Source organism: Pipra filicauda, unplaced genomic scaffold (assembly GCF_003945595.2).
Source record: "Pipra filicauda isolate LSUMZ 115617 unplaced genomic scaffold, ASM394559v2 scaffold556_size476704_pilon, whole genome shotgun sequence".
NCBI classification, from domain to species: Eukaryota; Metazoa; Chordata; class Aves; order Passeriformes; family Pipridae; genus Pipra; species Pipra filicauda.
The window spans coordinates 439753-457699 of NW_024104705.1; the positions used below are offsets into that span (position 1 = coordinate 439753).

General features: G+C 62.2%; 2 protein-coding genes and 1 long non-coding RNA gene across 3 annotated transcripts in view; 1 reads left to right on the forward strand and 2 right to left on the reverse strand.

Annotated features, from left to right (window-relative positions):
* LOC113982924 (E3 ubiquitin-protein ligase TRIM39-like) overlaps nt 1-2632 on the reverse strand; it is a 10083-nt gene extending 7451 nt beyond the window's left edge. The window contains exon 1 of the mRNA XM_039387342.1: nt 2608-2632. Coding sequence (XP_039243276.1) covers nt 2608-2632 — 25 coding nt within the window. The remainder of the gene's footprint in view (nt 1-2607) is intronic.
* Nucleotides 2633-2669: 37 nt separating this feature from the next.
* The window catches only part of LOC113999103, a 33687-nt gene continuing 18409 nt past the window's right edge, over nt 2670-17947 (reverse strand). Inside the window, exons 15-23 of the mRNA XM_039387343.1 lie at nt 17150-17263; nt 16807-16917; nt 14936-15848; nt 9487-9679; nt 8731-9120; nt 7482-7608; nt 6710-6823; nt 5505-5759; nt 2670-3853 (exon numbers count right to left, since the gene is read on the reverse strand). Of these exons, the coding sequence (XP_039243277.1) occupies nt 2766-3853; nt 5505-5759; nt 6710-6823; nt 7482-7608; nt 8731-9120; nt 9487-9679; nt 14936-15848; nt 16807-16917; nt 17150-17263 (3305 nt within the window). The 3' untranslated portion in view covers nt 2670-2765. The remainder of the gene's footprint in view (nt 3854-5504; nt 5760-6709; nt 6824-7481; nt 7609-8730; nt 9121-9486; nt 9680-14935; nt 15849-16806; nt 16918-17149; nt 17264-17947) is intronic.
* LOC120324486 lies at nt 12413-13989 on the forward strand. Its single transcript, XR_005565842.1, has 2 exons — nt 12413-12646; nt 13540-13989. It is a non-coding gene; the product is annotated as an uncharacterized LOC120324486 (long non-coding RNA).

The window sequence follows — 17947 nt, forward strand, 5'->3', positions numbered from 1 at the left end:
GGTCCCCAACCCTGGCCTGGCAGCTCCAGAGGGGTCGGCACGGCGCTTCCAGCCCCCCACTCCCCATCCCTGCAGCTCCCCGGGGTGTCCCTGCTCATCCAGAGCCTCTGGGGTGCTGCCAGGGGGTACTCAGAGCCCAGCTGTGGTGGCTCCTGCTTGTTCCCTGTCCCCAGAGCTGCTGCCTTCTGGGTGCTTCCGTGTCCAGCTCCCCCGGCACTGTGGGACAACCCTATGGAAGCCCTCGAGGAGCCGGTGGGTCCTGCAGCGGGACGGTGCCGTTCACCCCTGAGGCTGAGCGGTGTTTGCAGCACTGAACAACCCCTAAAACGAACCCACCCGTGGCTGAGTGGAGGGTGATAACCTGCTGATCCCCTGCAGATGGCTCAGGGGGGGCAGCGAGGCTGCTCCTGCACATGCCACCCCCAGATCTGTGCCCACAGCACCGCCACTGCCGTGGCCTTTTGGTGCTGCCGCCACCCTGAGCTCAGTGCCAGCCAAGGGGGGGCTGTGATGGCCATGTCATATCCCCCCCGGGTCGTGGGAGATGGATTGTTGACACTTGAGCTGCTCAAGGTCACCTGGATGTTGTTAAATCCTGGCAGAATCCAGCGACCAGCACGGTTATGTCCGTGTGCAGTGGGAAAGGAGCAGAGTGAGGGGGAGAGGAGGTGCCACACGGGGCCCAGCGACGCAGAGCAGAGCAGGGGCACTGCCAGCCTGGTCACACCAAGGTCCTGGCACTGCAGAGGGGCAGCCAGGCTGGTAAGGGCTCCTTAGTGCTGGCTTTGCCAAAAAAAAGCTGAATCCATCCATTTTTAGCAAGGAAAAAGGTGCTGCCAGGTCCGTGGTGCTGCCAGTGTGACGAACACGAGCTGCTCAGAAACAGAGTCAGTTCTGCTTTTCATTTCCTTCTTCCCCTTAATCGCATCTAGTCCGGATCAGAGGGATGCAGGGAAGCTGCTGAGGAGCCATGGGCTGCAGCCAGACCCCCTGTCCTGCACCCACACCTCCCTCCCAGGACATCCAGCCCCATTGTGGCACTTTGCATGGAATCCCAGAATGGTTTGGGTTGGAAGGGACCTTAAACACCGTTTTGTTCCACCTCTCTGCCACGGGCAGGGACACCTTCCACCACTTCCAGGGATGGAAATGTCAACCCACGTCAGGCTGCACGCCCTGACCTGAAACCCCAAACTGCTTCCAGGGAGTTGTAGGCACCACCAGTGCAGTGGGAAGGCTGAACTTTGGCTGCAGCCTGTCCTGGCAGCTCCAAAATGCTCCTGTCCATGGCAGTGACTGGCTGGTGGCTCTTGGCAGCTCCACATGGCTGCACTGCCCTCCGGTGCTTTCTAGCACGGAAGAGGCTGCAAATTCCAAATTCAGGAAGGTTTCATACACTGGGAAGTCCTGGATGATTACTTTGGTCCTGCAAAGGCATTAACAGGTCCTGACAACTTATCCCATCATCGCTCTGTTTATTGATGCCACTGTCCCACATGAGATCTGACACCGCTGGGAAGGAGCCCAGTGTGCTCCAGGGAGTTGGTGTCACCCCTCTGGCCACGGCCTGGCCCTTCAGGTGCATCCACAGCCCAACCTCAGGAGATGCACTGAGGACAAACCGGATCACAGAGAACCGAGTTGGTGGAGATAGCAAGGAGACAGCCCCGTGTCCCACCCCCTGTGACACGTGGGGAGGGACCCCGGCAGCGAGGACCCGGGAACTGGGAGATCTCCCACAGGCAGCCCCGAGCTGATCAGGGCTTTTCTTGGAGCCAGCCCAGGACCTGCTCCTCATCTGGGGCAGGAATCCCGCTGCTCCTGCCACTAGTGCAAAGAGAGCAGAAGAGCAGTTGAACTCACCAAGGTGTTGTGCTCAGGCCCACGGTGACCCCACAGCAGCCGTGGCCAGACCCCCAGCCCCCCGATGCCCTCGTGGCAGCAGGAAGGCCGGACCCCCGGGAGGACTGAGCGCTAGGGACGAGTGTTTGGAGGAGCCTTGCTGAGCGGTCCTACCAGAAAAAGGCTCTTTTACTGCAACTAGAATTTTATTCTATTGTATAATTCAGGAGTGCATCACAGCCCCGCGAGCCGGGCAGGCACCTACCGGCGCTTCCAATCTAGACACACGCAGAACCTCCTCGTTAGCTGGGTCTGTTAATTACTCACCTCCCCCCGGCCGGAGCTTCTGTAACCACGCGCTGCCGAGCGGCTGTCGCGTCCAGCCCGGAGAGCTGGGACGAGGCAGCACCTCTGCAGAGCTCCTGGACAAAAAGTGACTGTGCCAGAATCAGCCTACAGAGCATTTAACAAAAAAAAAAAAACCACCCAGAAAATCTTGCCCATCCTAAGGTTGCTTATCAATTAAAAAGTTCCTCCACATTTATTTTAAAAAACCAAACAGTAGATTTAAAAAGCAGTTACGAGTCCTACTCCGGCAAAACACCCTGTACAGGTTTCTTTTGTTGGTGGTGAGGATTCCCCCTAAATCAGCTGCTTCTGTTAATTTTATATATATATAATCTTTTAATTTTGCCGCGCGTTGCTTGCTTTAATTCATTAATTTATTTCCAATCAGCCCAGTCTCCACCAGACCAGCGGCGCTACCACACAAAGCTTCCTTGATGTCCATGCCCTGAGCTGGGGTGGGGGGAGACGGACGGAGGGAGGGCGGGAGAGATGAGTGGAGGAGGAGGAGGAGGAGGAGGAGTAGGAGGAGGGGTGGAGGGAGGGAGAGGAGGGGGAGGAAGCCGTCGGGCAGCCCCTCACTCTCCCATGTGCGTCCTCAGGTGGTACTTGAGGGACTGCTTGTAGCGGAAGCACTTGGTGCACTCGGTGCAGGGGTAGGGCCGCTCGCCGGTGTGCGCCCGCTGGTGCTCCAGGAGGTGATGCTTCTGCGTGAAGTTCTTGCCGCACTCGGTGCAGTGGTAGGGCCGCTCGCCCGTGTGGATGCGCTGGTGCTCCAGGAGGTGGTGCTTGCGGATGAAGCCCTTCCCGCAGACGGCGCAGGCGTGCGGGCGCTCCCGCGTGTGGATGCGGTAATGGTTGGTCAGCTTGGACTTCTCGCTGAAGGTCTTCTCGCACTGGCTGCACTGGTAGGGCCGCTCGCCGGTGTGAGTCCGCTGGTGCCGCAGCAGGTGGGAGGGCCGGGTGAAGTTCTTCCCGCACTGGGGGCACAGGAAGGCCATCTCGTTCTTGCCGGCGTGGATCCTCTGGTGCATGAGGAGGCTGATCTGCAGGCGGAAGCTCCTCCGGCACTCGCCGCAGGTGAAGGGCCGCTCCCCGACGTGGGTGATCTGGTGCTTGCTGAGGCTCGACTTGTGGCTGAAGCTGCTCTCGCACTCGGAGCACTTGTAGGGCTTCCCCGGGGGCGGGGGCCGCGCCGGGGGCTTGAGGCCGTGCTCGGGGCGCCGTGGGACCCCCACGCCGCGGCGCGTGTGGCTGCGCTGGTGCAGCAGGAACTGCTGCTTGTTGCGGAAGCTGAGGTCGCACTCGTGGCACTCGTAGGGCCCTTCCTTGAGGTGGTTGCGCTGGTGGATCATGAAGTTGATCTTGAGCATGAAGCTCTTGCCGCACTCAGGGCAGATGTAGGGTCTCTCCCGCGTCCGGTTCCGCTGCTGGGCGCTGGCCGCCTTCATCTCCCCGGGGTCCCTCTCGCAGGCCGACGGCTTCCTCACGCGGGCTGCCAGGCCCCTGGGCTGGGCCTTGGAGCTGCACTGCGCCTCGCAGCCCAGCCCGGCCTCGTGGCTGGGGAACGCCGGCGGCTCGGCCCTGCCCGAGAACATGGCGCACGGCTCCAGCGTGTCGGGGTCGTCCTCCTCCTCCTCCTCCGTCTTGATCACGATCCCGTCCTCTGCGGGGGGAAACCAGAACAGCGTCAGGGGCGCGGGGTGGGACGGGGTGGCCTTTTATGCACGTGGGGGGTGTTACAGGAACATCTGAGGGGCTCCTGCAGCTGTTTGGCCCTGCCTGCTCTGCCCCACCACCCAGAGCGAGCCGGCTGCAGCCAGAGCCCGGAGCGCTGGGAAGGGCCATGTCACCCCTCAACACCGAGTTCAGACAAACAGCCCCTGAGGGGCCCTCAGACTCTCCTGCAAAAACGCTCGGCAACTTCATGGTGCTGCAGGATGTGGGGGGTAAAAGCACCATCAGTTTGTGAAGGCTCATGTGGCCGAGTGATTTCAGAGCAGCTCCATCTGCTGCCGTTTCACTGGGATACAACAACGCTCCCGGCACGGCACTGCTCGACGGACACACAGCCCCGGGCTGCCGGCATCCAGCTCCGCTCCTGGGACAGCACACCCAGCCCGGGAACGTCCCCTTCCCTCAGCCTCACCCCCCTCCTTCCCGGCGTGACCAGCAGTGGGATGGAGGGACGCACGTCAGGCTCCCCCTCGTGTCACCGACGCCGGAAGTGACCCGGTGGTTTTGTTTGGTGAGACCTGCCCTGCCAGGGACACATCCCAGGGACACGGAGGGAATCCACAGCGGATCCCTCACATCACTGCACATCCCAGGGACATGGAGGGAATCCACAGCAGATCCCTCATGTCACTGCACATCCCAGGGACACGGAGGGAATCCACAGCGGATCCCTCATGTCACTGCACATCCCAGGGACACGGAGGAAATCCACAGTGGATCCCTCATGTCACTGCACATCCCAGGGACACGGAGGAAATCCACAGCGGATCCCTCATGTCATCCTGTGCTGCACTTTGAGCCAGACCCATGTGCTCTTCCAGGAAGAGCAGCCATGCTTTCCCAAGAGGCAGCCCAGATGTATCAAAGCTGTGGCTCTCTTCCCTCCAGCAGAGGGGTACTGGGGAATTCCAGGTCCTCTCCCTCCCTGCCTCCTCTGCAGATCCGGGGGCCCAGCACCCCCATCCCAGTCAGTGCCACCACAGCTCCCACTCAGCCCCACCAGCCAGGCCCCACACCTTGGACAAGGACCATCTCCAGCCCCACTGGTGGCTTGGCTGCTTTCCCTTCCCAAACCATGAGCAGACCACAGGATCCACGAGGCCCTCAGGAGCCCAACTGTCTCCCTCTTGGTTTGTGTTACACCACCACAGAGCTGTCAGGAGGAGGGAACCTGCCATTCCCAACCTCCCATCTCCTTGCTCTCCCACACCCCCCCTCAGAGCAGGTCTGTAGGACCTGGCCCACGTGTGCCACCCGACTGGCAGGATTCCACACATGAAAGGCCTGGTGCCATTGTCTCTTCACTAAACGACCTCACCCTTCCTCATCCCTCCTGGCAGCTTGGATCCACGGGGGTCCTGCCACGCTCCTCCCTGTCCTGTGGACCTGCCCCAAGTGACCCCCACACTGGTCAACCAGCAGGACCCCTCACCTCTGACCAGAGCTGCTCCCGAGGCTGCTGCAGCCAGAAACTTTCCTGCTGGTGCTGGTTCTGGGGGGATTTAACCCTGCCCATCCATCCAACCCCTTCCCCACCTCTTCCTGACCCCCAGCCCCGGAGCCCTGTCCCAAGGTCCCACCTGTGCAGCTCCCGTGGTGCACGATGACTCTCTGGATCTCGTTGAAGTCGGCTCCGTACTCGGACGAGTCCCCCAGGCTGGTTCCCGGCAGGTCCCTGGGAGGGGACACGGAGCCGTAGGGGCTCTCACAAGCCGCCTCCTCGTCCGGGCTCTGGAAGCTGCCCTCCGACTGCCCCGACATGCCGTGCAGCTCGGGGTTCTCGGGGCTGTCCTCGGGAAGGAGCTCCTCCGTTTTGATCACAACCCTTATTCCAGCTGCAGCAAAGAGAGATTCCCGCCCGCCGTCATTCCCGGCAGCCGGGATGGAGACACCGCTCGCAGCCATCCCTGCCGGCTCCGGCCGCTGATCCCGCACAGGGCTTTCACCTGCTCGGCCATTTCTGCTCTCCCTCCAGCCCCTGCCCTTCTCCCATTCCTGCCACGCTCCTGCCTCTCCCCTGGGATCCTCCGCAGGCACAGGGGACTGTCTCCGCCCAGCCTGGGACTCGGTGCCACAGCTCAGCACCCCTTGGGCTCCCCACATCCCCTGGCTGCAGATCCCAACGATTTTCCTCTTCCCGTTGGCCTCAATTTAATTTCAAGATCCTTGTGGTGAAGAGCACAGGCAGGGGGTCAGAGTGACCCCACATCCACAGCCTGGCACCAGGGATGGCCAGTGGAGCTGACCTCTTCTAGGACACCTATTTATCAGCCCCCTCATCCCAGAGCAGGAGTTGCTCTAGGACTCGGGATCCCTGGTGCCCTTCTCCCAGCCCAGCCCTGCCCTTGGAGCAACCCCTCAGCACCCCTTCTCCCTGCACACAGGATGGGAGCAGATTTCCCTGCCTGGGAGGGCACTCCAAGGATAAACCCAGGCACCATCCACACAAAGAGAGGGTGGAGAGGATTTTCTGGGTGGATGGGCTTTCCCAGTGGGACCCGATTCTCCTTCCTTGCCGGGCACACTGGCTCCCTGAGGACCTGGTCTGGTTGCAGATGCTTCCCTTGCTGATGGCTCCCAGTGCCCAGCTCTCCGGGCTCCTCCTGCCCTGGTTTATATGCTGAGCTGTACCTGGACATCAAATCTCTGATCGGCCAAACTTATCCTGTTCCTAGGCAAGGCTCCTCCTGATAACCCCCCCCAGCTCCCAGTAACACCTGCTTTAGCCCAGGGATGAGCAGCTCCTCGGGACACAACCAGGGCTCCCCTCGTGCCAAGGTCTCACCTGCTGTGGCATCAGTAATGATCTCACTCTCCTCCAAGTCCTGCTCGTTCCTGCCCCGCGATTCCTCTCCTTGCTCGATCTGAGACAAAACCCCAGGTTTGGAAATTGCATAGTCTGTTGAGAGACAGAGGGATGGAGAGAGGGATTACTGCACTGGGAGTCCAAGGCTGCCTTCCACCTCTCCCCAGTGCCTGGGGGACGTGGGAAGACACTCAGGAACATCCAGAGGGGCTGTGGGGAGCAAAGCCGGGCGCTGCCAGAGGCAGGAGCTGAGGTGCCACACAGAGGAACTGCCTTAGGCAAGAAACCCAAACCCTGTGTTTTTCTGGTGGGGTTTTAGAACTTCTCAGACAAATCCTGGCTCTCCTGCAGCCAAAGGCATTTCTCAGCTCCCAGCAGAGCCAGGATTTCTCCTGAAGCTCCGCAGGAAATGCCCCAAAGCACAGATCACAGTTCCCTCTAAGGGGGTGCGTGGGCTGGTACCCCCTGCAGACCCAGAAGGTGCAGGGAAGCCCTTCCAACAGCCACGGAGAAGGTGCTGGTTTTTCACCATTTAACTCCAGCTGGAAGAGGTTTGGGAGGTCTCCAGCCCACCTGCCTATGGAGATCCCCCTCAGCCAGGACAGCACCATGGCACGAGCTGGGAATGAACCCAAACTAGAAACACCCTCCTGTGCTTTTAAGTCTTTAAAATGGGACATTTGGGTCTCACCCAAGGGGATCTCCAAGGAGGAGCCAGAAGGAGCCCAAGAGAACGTGCCCCCATATTTACCCAGGGAGATCAGCGACTCGTAGTTCCCCTTCATCACGTTCTTGTACAGCTCCTTCTGCCACTCCTCCAGCTTCTCCCATTCCTTGTCGTTGAAGTAGACGGACACGTCGTCAAATGTCACCGGCACCTGGATCACAAGAGCACTGGTTCAAGGGCTGCCTCCCTCCCCAGGAGCCCAGAGACAGCAGCTCCCCCTCGGACACAGCCAGGCTTCAGCTCCTTCACGGCCATCAACCAGTTGGTTCTTACATTTATACAACTCCTGGGCAGGTATTTCTGTGGCATTAAAGGTCTCAGCCAAATGGATGGCTCCCAGTGAAGAATCCAGACTTTGGTACTTCCCAAAGGACCCCAAGCTCCTCCTCTCGGTCCCTGCACTCTGCAGAGTGACCAGGCTTGGAGGGACCACAAAGGACAGAAAACCTGGGTGCTGGGCTGGACTCATCCCTATGGATGAGCTGACGTAACGCCCGGATTCAATTACCCCTGAACTCCAGGGAAAGCTCTACCCAGGCCTGCAGGGCTCCCTGTTATCCTTGGTTACTGTGTGCCCACCAGCCAGGAGCAGGCCATGGATTCCCAGCCTGTTTGCCAAGGAATAATTCCCAAGGATAAATCCAGGACGTGGAAACTGTGCCGTGTGGGAATGCAGCTCTTCAGAGGGAAATGTGGTGCTTCACCTCTGCTCCCCGACTGCACTAATGAGGTGCAGGGTCCGAGCCCCCCTTTTCTCAGCCCTCTCCACTCTCTCCAGTCACAATCCCTTTCCCCTGGTCCCATCTGCAGACTTTCTTTTAGTGGGAAGATCATGAAAATTCAAGTAGGAACTGAATATTGATGGTGGGCTCCTTCCAGAGCTCGGCTAATCCCAGGGAACTCATCTGCCCTCCCCAAATCCCAGAGCTTTCTCCTTCCCCAGGCTGGGAGACTTTGCAGCACCAAGGTGGTCAAAGAGAAAGAACCACTAAATCTGGGGTGGTTTTGTTCAAATGGTGGTATAAAAAAATAAGCAAAAAAAGCATACATGGCTCCCGGGCTGTGCAGAACTGAAACCTCCAGCCTGAGCACCGGGATGTCGCCCTGGGTCCTGCATCCCACTGTACTTTAGTCCCAGAGGGGGATGAGCTGGGAAGGAGCAGCTCCAATGGGGAGCAACTCACCCGTGCCAGGGCTGTCCCCGCTCACCCCCCTCAGTCCTGCCCTCCGTGAGCATTTCGGGTGCAGACCCCGCACCCCAGGACACCGTTACCTTGGGGACTTCCCCCTTCCTGCCCGGGGGCAGCCGCAGGATCCAGAAGTTCCTGTTCTTGAGCAGGTTCTCCATGTTCTCCAGGCGCCGCTGGAGCAGCCCGTACTCCTGGATGAGGGTGCCCAGTGCCGCACACTTGCTCTCCAGCTGGTTCCCCAGCTCCGCCGCCGTCTTCTCGCAGTCGATCAGCTTCTTCTCGGCCATCCCCGTGCGACCCTCCAGGTCGAGCAGGCGGGTGGAGTGGGAGTCCACCTTCCTCTCCACGGCCTGCACGGCCGCCACCACGGTCAGGGACAGCTCAGCCGTCTGCGTCTCCCGCTCCGAGGTGCGCTCGGGGCCGGCCGGCGGCCGCAGGGGCGAGGGGCAGCGCGGCCGCACCGGCTCCGGAGCCTGCGGACACAGGGGTGCGGGGTCAGGGTGGGGGGCACCCCCCCGGGGTGGTGGGGAACCTCGCGGGGTGATGGGGAACCCCGCGGGGTGATGGGGAACCCCCCCAGAGGGATGGGACCCCCAGGGTGATGGAGAACCCCGCGGGGTAATGGGGACCCCCCCCACGGTGATGGGACCCCTGGGGTGACAGGGACTCCGCCGAGGTGATGGGTACCCCCCCCACGGTGACGGGAACACCCTCGAGGTGACGGGGACACCCCCGAGAGTGACGGGGATCCCCTCAAAGGTGATGGGGACCCCGCGGGGGGGCCGCTGCAGAGCCCGGGGGCGGCGGGGACGTCCCCGTGTCCCCGCTAAGCCGCTTACACCGGCCCCGTGCCGGTCCCACGGGACGGGCAGGACCCGCCGCGGCGGGGGCAGAGGGGGGGAGGTGACAGCGCGGGGCCGGGAGGTGACACTTGGGGGGGGGGGGCGGCGGGCGGTGACACGGGCCAGCCGAGCCCCGTTGCCATGGGCACGGCGGGGGGACACCCGGGGGGCCGCGGGCGCCCCGTCGCCATGGGGACCGGGCGGTGACACGGGGCGGGGGGTCGGTCCCGGGGGGCCGCGGGGCCCGGCGGCGAGCGGGGCGGGGGGGGCGGCGGCGCGGGCAGGCCCGGCCCCGACGGCAGCGCGGGCGCCGCCGGCCGCGGAGGCCCGTGCGGGCTCGGCGCGGCCCCGCCGCCCCCCCGGGGCCGGCCGTGGCGCTCCCGCGGTGCCCCCGGGGGGGCGGCGGCCCCCCCGCGCTGACAGCCCCCGCCGCCCCCCGCCCGCGCGGCCCCGACGGCGCGGCCCCGCAGCCCCGACGTGCGGCCCGCCGGCCGGGCCCGGCCCCGCGCCGGGGGGCGGCGGGCGCCCTTTACCTGAGCGGGGGCCCCCTCGGCCATGGCCCTTTGTTCCGTGCCCGGGGCCCCGGGGGCCGCGGCCGGGAGGATCCAGCGCCCGCTCTCCGCTTCACCTCCGCCCGCCGCCGGGCATCGGGCTGGGCGCGGGGCGGCGCGGCGGGGCGGGGGCGCGGCGGGGCGGGGCGGGGCGGGGGCGGCGCGGGCCGGGCGGCGGGGCGGGGGCGGCGGCGTTGGCTCCGGCCCCGAGCTCGGTGCGGTGCGGGCGCGGGCGCGGGTGCGGGTCCGGCTGCGGGTCCGGTCCGGCCGCGCCGCTGCCCCGCCGCGCCGCCAGGGGGCGCTGCCGCCGCGCGGGGCCGCGCGCGCGGGCGGGGCGGGGCGCAGCGGGGCGGCCGCGCCAACAGCGCCCCCTGGCGGCCCCCCGGCCGCCCCGCCCCGCCCCGTCGGGGCCCCCCCGGCGGCACCGCCCGGGAACGGGAACGGGAACGGGGGGCACCGGGGGGAATGGGGGGAGTGGGGGGAATAAGGAGGCTGGGGGGGACTGGGGCACACTGGGGAATAGGGGCGCTGCGAGCAGTGGGGGGGCACTGGGGACACTGGAGGGACTGGGGGAACAGGGGACTGGAGGGACTGGGAGGGGAAATAAGGAGGCTGGGGGGAGTGGGGAGACGGCGGACTGGAGGGATTGGGGAACAGGGGAGACTGGAGGGACTGGGGGAATAGAGGGCTGGGAGGAGGGAGGGGCAAGGGGACTAGGGGCAGTGGGGGGACTGAAGGGACTGGGGGCGACTGGGAGACTGGAGGGACTGGGGAAGGACTGGGGGGTACTGGAGGGAATAAGGGCCTGGGGGGAGTGAGGACGCAGGAGGACTGGGGGCACTGGGGGGACCGGAGGGACTGGAGACAATAGGGGGCTGGGCGGAGAGGGGACGGGGGGGACTGGGAGGGACTGGAGAAGGACTAGGGGAACTGGGGGACTGGCGGGAACGGGGGGGACTGGGGACACTGGGGGGGTCATCACCAGGGGGAACTGGGGCACTGGGGACGGGCTGCGGCGAACTGGGGCTCTTCCCGGGAGAACTGGGGCTCTCCTGGGGTAACTGGGGAGAACTGGGGCTCTCCTGGGGTAACTGGGCTGACAGGGAAGAGGCTGGGGGGAACTGGGGCTGTTCCCGGGGGGGCTGGAGAGAGAGCAGGGAGAGATCGAGGGGAACTGGGGAGTAGCTGCTAGGAACTGGGGGGAACTGGGGCTATTGTCGGGGGAACTGGGGAAGGACGGGGGGGAACTGGGGAAGGACGGGGGGGAACTGGGGCTGTTCCCGGGGGAACTGGGCTGACAGGGGGCACTGGGGGGAACTGGTTTGACTGGGGTGGGGTGGCGCAGTGAGAGGGGCAAGTGGGAGAGACTGGAGGGCACCGGGCAGGCACTGGGGTGTGCTCGGTGCGACACCGGGGGCCGGGGAGGGGCCGGGGGTCGGCCCCAGGGCGGCTCCCCCGGCCCGTCCCCGCCCCGTCGGGCCCCCCCGCCCTTCCCCGCGGGCTCGGGCCCCGCGGGCTCTGAAATGGCGGCCGGAGGCGGCGGCGCCGTGGAAATGGACCCACCAACACCCCCGGCCCCCGGGACGGACCCCAGGGCGAGACCCCCAGGACGGGCCCCCCCACGGCCCCCCGCGCTGGACCGGACTCTCCCCGACCCTCCAGTCCCCTCCAGTCCCATCCACCTCATCCTGTCTCATCCCATCCAGTCCTATTCTCTCCAACCCCACCCCATCCCTCTCCATCCTGTCATGCCCTGTCCAGTCTTATGCCGCTTTTATCCGTCCCACCACGTCCTGTCCCATCAATCCCCCCATCCCATCCCATCCCATTCCATCCCATCCATCCTGTCTCATCACACCCTGTCCCATCCCATCCCATCCCACTCCATCCACCCTGTCCCCATCCCATCCATCCTGTTGAGTCTTGCCTAGTCTTGTCATGTCCCATCCAGTCCCACCCTACCCATCCCACATCTTGTCCCATCCCATTCCAGCCCTCCTGTCCCATCCTGTCCCATCTCATCCCAGCCCATTCATCCTGTCCCCCTGTCCCCTATTCTATCCCACCCACCCTATCCCATCCCATTTCATCCCATCCATCCTGTCCCACCTCATTCCATCCCCGGGCCATCCCATCTGCCCTGTCCCATCCCTTCCTGTTCTGGCACAGCCCCTGTCACACGGCCCCCCTGCCAGTCCGGACTTTGGGGACCCGGGGTGACAATGGGGGGAAGTTGGGAACAACAAACACGGGGAAGGGCAGGAAACCCTTTGGTTTGTGGGAAAAGGGAGGGGATGAGGGGGGGACAGGATGAGGCACCCTGCCTTGGAGGGGTACAGGGGTGTGACAGCAGGTGGGGACCCCCAATTAGAGCCCCCCCTGTCCTGGGCTGTCCCAGGGATCTGCAACCCCCATCCAGGAGTGATCCATTGGCAGGGAACACCAGGACCAGCTCTGGGATGGAGGGTGTCACTGCCTGGAGTCTGTACATCCCAGTGCAACTGGGGAGTCTGGGATCCAGGACAGCTGCTGGGTGGAGGGAGTGCCTGATCCTGGCTTTGGGAGGCTCCAAGCTGTCCCTGTGGAGATCCAGGCGTTTTTATCAGGTGTGTTTATCCCCATGAGTGGATCTTCGTCGTGATCAGCCAGAGCGGGATCGGGATGCAGCCGTGTCCGTGGAGGGCCATGTCCTGTCCCCCGGGCTCAGGCCCCGTGTGTAGCTGTGTTTATACACACACAGCACACGTGTGCAATGTAGAGGGACATCCGTGTGTCCTCATGGAGTCTCCGTGTGCTTGGCCCACCACCAGCCCAGATCCCACAGGATGCTCTTCCCCGAGCTCTCCCCTTTTCCCTCCTCCTCCTCTTCCTCCCCACCACTGCGTGTGGGGCAGCCCCACCCCATCCCATCCGGGGGCTCTGGAGTGTGGGGGATCCTCGCTCTGGGGTCACTCACTCCGGCTCTGCAGGTACCTGGCATGGATTGGGATGGCAGGGGATCCAGCCTGGCCAAAGCCAAAGCCAGGGATGTGTGGGCCACAAGTGCCACATCCCCCCAGTGGCTCCAACCCACGGGCTGCCCCGTCCACCTCCCACATGTGGTCCCAAGCCGGAACAACCCCTCGGGCATTGCTGGAACTCTGGGGAGGCTCCGGTGGGTTTCTGCCAGGGAGACCTGGCAGAGGGGAACATCCCCCTGTGCTGGGCTCTGGCAGGAAGAGACACTGGGCTGTGGGGGAGCTCCTGGGAAGGGCAAAGGACCCTGTGTGTGGCACCAGCCGGGGCACCCTTTAAGGTCCCTTCAAACCCAAACCATTCTGGGATTCCACAATCCCAGCTCCAAAGCAGCCACAGCCACCGGCGCTTCTCCCGGCACGGGATATTCCGGCTCTGTCCCACCGCAGAGGGATGAGGGAAGTGACCCCTCATCCATCCACAGCCCTATCTGTGCGTGACACAGGTTTGGCTCACGGATCATAACCCCAAAATCTGCTTCCAGCAGAGGAAAAGGTAAAAACACGAATCCCAAATGCCGGACGCAGCACCCGGAGCAGCCTCGTTTGCCAGGCTTGGCTCCACGGATGCTCAGCTTGGCTTGTGCCGTTCACCTGTCCCACAAATTACCTGGAAAAGCTCCCACCAAACAACAGCCAGGAGCAGGGCGAGGGAGCTGCAGGAATCGGCAAGGGGCAGCCATGGCTCATCCCACACGGAATTCAGAGTGGAAACACTGTATTGACAGACTTTACAAAAGTTGTTACAAAACACGGTCACGAACCAGCAGCTGACGATACACAGCGAAGAGACACCACGTACAGGCACCTCGGAACAACACCAACAGCTCCAGAAGTCAACCAATATTTACACAAATGGCTGGAAAACTCTGGGCGTTTATCGCATAACATGGAAGTGTTTTAGAGCAACTGTGAAATATAGTGTCACACCTTTCCTTGTAGTATTATCATCATCATAATAATTAATAATAATAATAATAGTTCATAATAATAATAATATACTACTTCTAGGTTAACTAAAAACCAAACAGCTCTTTACAGGGGTTAGGAGAAGCTGCTTTCACTCGTCTGACTTACCTGAGTGAGACCAAACCCAGTTAAAAAACAGTAATAAAATCACCTTCACTGACAGGAGTCCGTGTGTCGGCCCAGCAGCGCCATCCCCTCGGGCCAGAGGGAAACCACAGCCTGGCTGGTGCCAGAGACACCCTTCCAAAGAAGGGAGACGTGATCCCACCACGCCTCCAAACGCTGCCCTTCCCGACTCCTCCTGCTCCAATGTCCTCAGCCCCTTCTCCTGCACCTGCTTTCTCTCACCTGGCTCTTTGCCGCGCTCTCCTCTCCGCTCTCCCGCCTTCCACAAACCCCGTGTCGTGCCCTAACCCACCTCTCTGCCTCGCCTCTCCTCCCTTCACCCCAATCCCGGCCTCGCAGCCTCTCGGGACACGGCGGCACGACGGGAGCGGGCGACCAGCTGCCTGGGAATGGCACCTTCCTTCCCTCCTCCCTCCTCGCGCTTCCAGCCTTGCAGTGAAACGAGTGGAAAAAAGAAAGCGAAAGCTTGTCACTCCTGAATATGCACAAAGATAGGTGGGGGAACACCTGCTAAATACGGGCCCCGGAGAATCGCTCGGGATTATTCTCTACAGGCAAAATCCAACCCTGCGCAGGGGCCGCCGCCGCGGCGGGACAGCCACGGGACCCCGCGGGGCCGCAGAGGTGCCTGGGCCGGCCGGTCAGAGTTTGTAAGAGGAATTCCTTGGATGCTTCACCAAAGCTTTTGTAGCATGACCACATGGATTAGCTGCGATACAAGTCACCCGCCATCATGCTGCGCCGTCACGGTCACCGCGAGCCCTCCTGCCCCGGCCCCACCTCGGCTACTGCGTAGTCTCTTTTTTCACGCAGAAATGCTTGGTTTGGGTCCCCGCCGACTCCAGGCCCAGCTGCGAATCCTCCGTGGGCCGCGGGTTGCGGGAGTGGATTTTCTGGTGGCAATTCAGGGACTCTTTGTAGCGGAAGTGCTTCCCGCAGACGGGGCACTGGTAGGGGGTCTCCCCGGTGTGCACCCGCCAGTGCTTGAGCAGGTGATCCCGGCGGATGAAGCTCTTCCCGCACTCCGTGCACTGGTAGGGCCTCTCGCCGGTGTGGATGCGCTGGTGGCGGATGGCTTTGGAGAGGTCTCGGAAGTCCTTCCCGCAGTAGGTGCACGTCAGCGGCCCGTCGCCCTTCCCCGTGTGCAGCTTCTGGTGCAGGATAAGACTCACTTCCAGGCTGAAGCTCTCCTTGCACTGGGAGCAGGTGTAAGGCCTCTCCACCATGTTGTTCACCTGGTGCCTGACGAGGCCGTACTTGAAGCCGGAGCCCTTGTCGCCGTCGGGGCGCTTGGACGGTTTGGAGCGGGAGGAGCCCTGGCCCTTGGGCTTGGATTTCTGCCAGAGGCCCTCGCCGCGCTCCAGGGACGTGCAGGCCTCCTCCCTGGCGTGCGCCTTCTGGTGGGTGGCAAAGAGCTGCTTGTCCAGGAAGCTCTCCCCGCACTCGCAGCAGATGTAGGGCCCCTTTTCCGCGGCTCCTTCCTCGGGAGGATCCTTCTTGGCCAAGTCCCTCCTGCGGCGCACGGAGCGTCTCAGCCCGTTGCCCGCTGCCGTTCGCTGCTGCGGGTCCGACCCGCTCTGGCTCTTGCTGCTCGACTGCATCTCCTCCTCGGGGCCGGAAAAAACCTCTTCCCACTTCCCTGCCAACGACCTGGGAAGCTCCAGGCTCTCGGGGCCTTCCTCGTCGCAGGGCTGTTCGTCTGGCAGAGCAGAGCACTCGTCATTTGCGGAGACAAGAACCGGGTCGTTATTTACACCACAATTCCCCCGGGGCACGGGTGGGCTCTGCTGTGCACACCCAGCTCAGTGCCTGGCACTGCTGTCCCAGGACACAGGCAAGGCCAAAGGGATTTGACTTGGAATCACAGAATTGTTAAGGCTGGAAAAGCCCTCGGAGACCATCGAATCCAACTGGTCCCCCAGCACTGCCAAGGCCACCACTGACCATGTCCCCAGGTGCCACATCCACATTGGCTTTTAAATCCTTCCAGGGATGGGGACTCCACTCCTGCCCTGGGCAGCCTGTTCCAATGCCTGACAATCCTCTGGGGCAAGAAATTCTCCCAGTATCCAACCTGACCCTTCCTTGGTGCAACTTGAGGCCGTTCCCTCTCCTCCTGCCCCTTGTTCCCTGGGAGCAGAGCCCGACCTCCCCCAGCTCCCCCCTCCTGTCAGGGAGTTGTAGAGAGTGAAAAGGTCCCCCCTGAGCCTCCTTTTCTCCAGGTTGAGCCCCCCCCCAGCTCCCTCAGCCACTCCTAGTGCTCCAGACCCTTCCCAGTTCCCTTCCTTTCCCTGGACACGCTCCAGCACCTTCCTGCCCTCAAATATATTATAATATGATATATATAATCTAGCTATATATAGCTGGCCAAAGGGAAAAAGTGGGTTCCTCAGCAGGAGATGTAAAAAGACAGGTCTTGTGGTTTAGGATAAAGGCAAAAGAAATTGTGGAAAGGGGAGTAAAATCTCTTTTCCTCATGGGTTTGTACAGTGCCTGGGGCCGAAGGGTTTCCCATGGTATAAACAGCGACTCAAAGTAACTATCAACACTGAAATTCTGGAAAAGCATCATCCAGAACAGCTGAGCTGCTCCTGGGAATGAGAAGCAAAAGCACATCCAGACAAGGGACACTTCCCGAAGCAGGTCAGTGCACTCACATGTACTGGGGACCTCCATGCTCTCCTCTTCCTCAGAGCCCTCGTGGCTCTCAGCCAGAGTCTCCTCGTATTTACCCCACGAGCTCTCGTCGGGCCCAGGGAAGAAAAACTCTGCACGAGAGAAAACAACAGGAGTCACACTCCCACCTCCCAGCTGCTTCAGGGGATTCCGGCAGAGATGGATGCAGTGGGTGGGGGACAACTGGGAAAGTCCCCCTGCACCCGGGGACAGAGAGGACAGAACCGCCCCACATCTGCTTCCACCTCCCCACCTGGAAGGACTTAAAGATCGCCCATGAATCGGATCTCAACCCCAGAGAGTCCCGGGGATCTCGTGGCTCACCACTGCTGGGGTCTGTGGGGGATTCCCCTGCCTCGGAGTCCTCCTGCTCCTCGGCGTTGGGATCCTCTCCCTGCTCAATCCGGGACAGCATGTCAGGCTTGGAGATGGCAGCGTCTGCACAGAAAGAGAGGATCAGGATGTTTCCCCCGCCCTCGTGGGACAGGAACTCAGACCTTCACCCACCAACCTTCCTTCGCTGGGGAACGGAAAGAGAGAGGCTTAGGAAGGTGCTCCCACCCGTGTGCACCTCTCACCTTGTGTGGGCCCTGGACTGAGCGATGCAGGAGCACACTCTGCTCAGGTGAGGAGCAACTCCCAGCCTGCAGTGTGAGGAGGAGAATAAGAAAATGCATCTGCACTCACCTCCAGGCTTCCTGTCTTCTCCTCCCTAAGATCCATTGCAATGGGGACTTCAGCTTGGGGACAGCACCAGAGCTGTCAGCAGTGCCCTCCCCGTGTGGTTCCCTCCAGCCAGGACTGCTCCTCCTACTCCTCCAAGCCACAGGCTGCTCGTGGATTTTGGGAAAGGGGACAATCACCTTCTCCCCTCGAGCAGAGAGCGGAAAACTTCATTTCCAGACACGTGTGAGTCTCTGGGGATTAAATTCCACCCCTGCTCTGGTGGATCTGTTGGCCTTACACCAGAGCCAAACCCCTAGACCTTGTTTCTCAAAGGAAACCTTTGGATAAAGCACAGACACGTTCTTCTAAGCTCCAGGCTCAGGTGCCCAGATCCCCTTCATTGGGACCGTTATGTTCCCGTGCCTCAGGAACAGGACACAGGATGGGTTTGTAAAC